General features: G+C 27.2%; 1 protein-coding gene across 1 annotated transcript; it reads right to left on the reverse strand.

The window, feature by feature from the left end:
* Positions 1-217: 217 nt before the first annotated feature.
* LOC101508193 (F-box/kelch-repeat protein At3g06240-like) lies at positions 218-1,456 on the reverse strand. Its single transcript, XM_004512734.4, has one exon. It carries the CDS (start codon positions 1,416-1,418, stop codon positions 264-266), a length of 1,155 nt encoding a protein of 384 aa, XP_004512791.1. The 5' UTR covers positions 1,419-1,456; the 3' UTR covers positions 218-263.
* Between the last annotated feature and the right edge of the window lie 2,923 nt (positions 1,457-4,379).

Raw genomic sequence — 4,379 nt, forward strand, 5'->3', positions numbered from 1 at the left:
AAGATTGAACTTCAAAACATAGACATAAAGTAAAACATAAAAAGATTAATGAAATTCGTGCTTACATTCTTATACCAAAATACATTTAACAATCAAATTATACTTTATACACAATAAAATGCAAATGTGAAAGACTGCGAGAAACAAACAAGAGTCCATTACGTAAATTTATTTATCAAATTTAAATAATAAAAAATTGAAAACAGAAAGAAAATAATCAAGAAAATCAATTCCAGAGAACATGATTCATATTATTAAACTAATCAATTATATATTTGTCCAATAGGAAGAAGACTTTCTTTGTAAATGACAATGTCAGGAGAATATGCATCCGCTTGAAGACCAAGTTCCTCAATCTTTTGGGTATTGTAATTAAACCACACTATTTCACCATCTTTTCTTCTAAAGAATAAATCACCATTTTCCCCCTTTCCTATAGGATGTTCAATGCAAGGTATAGGCCCAATAATGTAAAGTTTAGTCCACGATTCCTTCACACCTAATTCACCCAAAATTAATATATGAAAAGTAGTCATCTTTAGATAATTTAAGATCAAAGCAATGGACTCATTTAATACCCTAAAGTGTGGGATTACAAAATCATCAAAACTATCATTCATATCCATGGGAAAAGGTGTTATACATAACAGCTCATTGCTTAAGTAAAATGAAACCATATATGATTCATCTCCACTTTCTTCGGCCCAATGACACATTCCATTCATGTATATAGGGAGATGTCCCCAATTAGAACGAATTTGAGGCAAATCCAAATCAAGTTTCTTCCAAGAATTACGTCTTAGACTATATATCTCCCAAGTATCGTTGCGTGACACATTGTTTGGCTTACCTTCCATATCATCAGTGTCAGATACATCTAATTGATATAATACGTGTCGAATTACATTATAGTCATCTCGAACAAGGTCATAACCAAATCCATGATATTCAAAACATTCATCCTCGTAAATTACTGGGGTCTCAGTAGGGCTGGGAGGAATGACCTTGAATTCCTCGGTGGTTGGGTTCCATAATACAACATTAGGCATTCCACCTTGGTAGAGACAAACAATGCCGTTAATAACAGTACCCATCATACCCATAGCTCTATCATCCTCTTGAAATGGAGGTGGCCAATCTAATTTGACCTTATTTTCGTACCTCTCTCCAGAAAGAGAGTATAACCCGGGATGCTTGTTTCGGTAAGTTTTTGGTATGAGGAGAAATAAAACATCCTGATAAGAAGAGTGATTACTAGTGATGAAATTGCTCCAATACATACTCATGAAATTAGGATTTTCAAATAATTGAGACCATGATTTGCATACACAATTAAATCGTTTCAAAGATTTAAGAGGCAATTTCAATAAAATGGAAAGGGCAAGATCATTGTGAATATGATAACCGAATTTTTCCATCTTTAATTATTAATGTGTCTCAATTGTTTTGGAAGAACTGCTAGAAATCAACCGCTTAGAAATGGTAAATGTCAAGAAAACTAAATAAAGAGACTACGTAATCTACCTATACATAAAATATTATAAGCCTAATTTTATGATAAGTTCGCCATTTGGCAATCATTACAAGATTTATTATAATTTTAAATTTCTATTAATAGTAGTTAAGTTTCTATAATATATTAATGTATTTATATTAATTAATTAATTAATTAATTAATTATTTTTTTGAATTTCATTGAACTTTTTTAATTGAAACTTGCATATATTATTGATATCACGGAAATAAAACAAAAAATGCATGGAACATTTATCATTTAATGTGGTTGTTTTTTGAAAGAAAAAATAATCTTAATTAATGGGAAATGACAGAAAAATGTGCAACCACATATAAGTATAGTTATCAAAGACATTTTTTTAGTGTACATATTTAAAAAAAAATAAGATTTTATAAGATATATTTAAAAAAAATAAGATTTTATAAGATTTTATAGGAGAAAATAAAGATATATTTACGGTAACATAAATTTTGCACGATTAATTACAAATAACTGTTTTTTAATGGATGTCGTAGGGTGCTAATATATTCTCTACGCATAATCGACTCCCGAATTCAAAATTTGATTTCGAATACCATTTGTTGTTTTTTTTAAAGATTTTTCAATGTTTTTTTCTATGTTAAAATAAATTTTGGTAACGACTCCATTAAATTCGAGAAACACTTGAAATTTAGTATGCGACAACTAGTGATTCTACTAGGAACTCTTAAAGAGTCTAGCCTAATGTAGTTAACTATGCAAAATTTGTTAACTTCATGTATATTTATTTCTCTTTCACTTTTTTTACTTCTATGTGTTTATTACTTATTAATTATTTTCTTGTGTACATTTTATTTTTTATATATATGTTTTGAGTATTTTGCATCTTTTTATTCGAAAACTTTTTATGTATAAGTAAAATCTATGTAGGTAACAAAAGTAAACCTTTGCTAGATTCATCCCATCATCATCCTATAGTGGAAAAGTTTGAGATTGAAAATTGTGAAACAATAAATCTCATTTTTTCTCAAATCTATTTTTTTCCACTTAATGCATATATTTTTCCTTATAACATTTTACATGTCATGTTTGTTTTGCATGATCAAATAAAATTAATCACTTTCGCTTAACATTCATACATTTCTATATGCATCATTTTGTATTTTTCATCCCCTAGATAAAAATCAAATCAAATCAAATTATTCCTCATATTAACATTATCTTTAAAAAAAAAAAATGATGTATCTCTTGTCTCATTCTTGCATTTGTCTCAAGAAAAATCACTCTTAAAAAGAGTTCAAAGAAAATGCATATTTAAATCATAATATTCATTTTCAAAAAAATAGTCTCACATGAAGATCTAACATTCATATTTGTATTTAGTTTATTGTGTCAATATGCTATTTAAGCATTCTTATGCATGTACAAAAACATTTATGGGCCAATTTTAATTCTTTGATTTTATAAATCATATTCTTTTAGAAGAAAAAAATACATAAATTTTAATTTCACATTGATCATTTTACTATATTTATTAAAAATTGGTCTCGCGCAAAAGTCTAACTGACATTAACAAAGCTCACATTGCATATGTCATTAAACCATTATATAATTCTAAGAGTCATAAGATTACATGAAAAACTCTTTGTAATTAGTCAAAATTCAATTTGTTTTTAGAATGCACACAAAAATTGAAGAAAAAACACAATGGTCCATATCTTGGTGTCCAAACATGCATTACGCATTGCATTTGCATTAGCATAAATTATCTGCATCATGCATAAACAAAAGCAATGTAACTTGTATTTGTTCATTTTCCTTTTTATTCATTTAGCATGTTAATATTTTATTTTCATTTGCATCTGAATTTGAAATAATGATTAATAATCTAAAAAAATAAAGTTAAATATTTAGACAGTTAATCTGGTATTCATGAAACTGCTACACATTTGCATTATGGTCTTACATGCATATTTATCAAATCTCACAAATACAAGTTTGAAAGTGTCAAATTAGAGAAATTTTGTTGGTTGTTATCAATTGTCAAAATAATTGATTATTTAATGTCAATCCTTACGAAAACAAAAACAAAACAAAAAATTGAAGAAAAGAAAGCCAGTTAGGTTAAAAGTCTAGATTTAAATATGTCTTTAGTTCTTGGAATCATAACATTTTTTTTATTTTTGTTCTCCTTAGTTTTTTTGTTCAATTCATATCTCTGCAAATATAATTTTATTTTAAAATAGTTTTTTCGTCCATATCCATTACAAAAATTGTAACATCGTTAAACCTAAATATAATTAAAACATAAATTTTTTAACCTAAACATAAATCATCAATTTAATTAAATGATAACATTTTTAACCTAAAATTAACCCCAAATGTTTCATTCTTCTTCCCTAAAAAAACCTAAAATTAACCCGAAATATTTCATTCTTCTTCCCTAAAAACCTACACTCCTGTGTAAATTAGAAACAGTGTTCCAAATACAATATGAGTACAAATTTGTGAATGTTTGTTTCTTCTTTCAATTGATTCGCTTCAATTTTCTTTATATGGATGGATGGAAAAACTGAAATGGAAGCTAGCATTTGAGAATTAGTTCATAACAATAACCAATTGTTTGCGTTATCAACTAATTGAATTTGAAAAATCTAGTCAACCAATAAATCCCAAAGCAGGATTGACCATGAAACGATTATTATAGAAGACAAAAACTATAAAAAAAAATATTGAACCAACAACTTCCAAAGAAATCCGCCGACATTATCTTAATATCGTCGCTATCATCCATAATATAATACATATTGTTATCTTGCAATTAACATGTCAGTACTGATGCTCTAAACTTGAATCAACAATTTCAAAAGAAACCATTTGAAGT

The sequence above is a fragment of the Cicer arietinum genome, chromosome 8 (genome assembly GCF_000331145.2).
Source record: "Cicer arietinum cultivar CDC Frontier isolate Library 1 chromosome 8, Cicar.CDCFrontier_v2.0, whole genome shotgun sequence".
Taxonomy (NCBI): domain Eukaryota; kingdom Viridiplantae; phylum Streptophyta; class Magnoliopsida; order Fabales; family Fabaceae; genus Cicer; species Cicer arietinum.

Bases quoted from the DNA above. Each gene is read 5' to 3' on its own strand.
- LOC101508193 (XM_004512734.4), bottom strand. From the start codon at position 1,418: ATGGAAAAATTCGGTTATCATATTCACAATGATCTTGCCCTTTCCATT.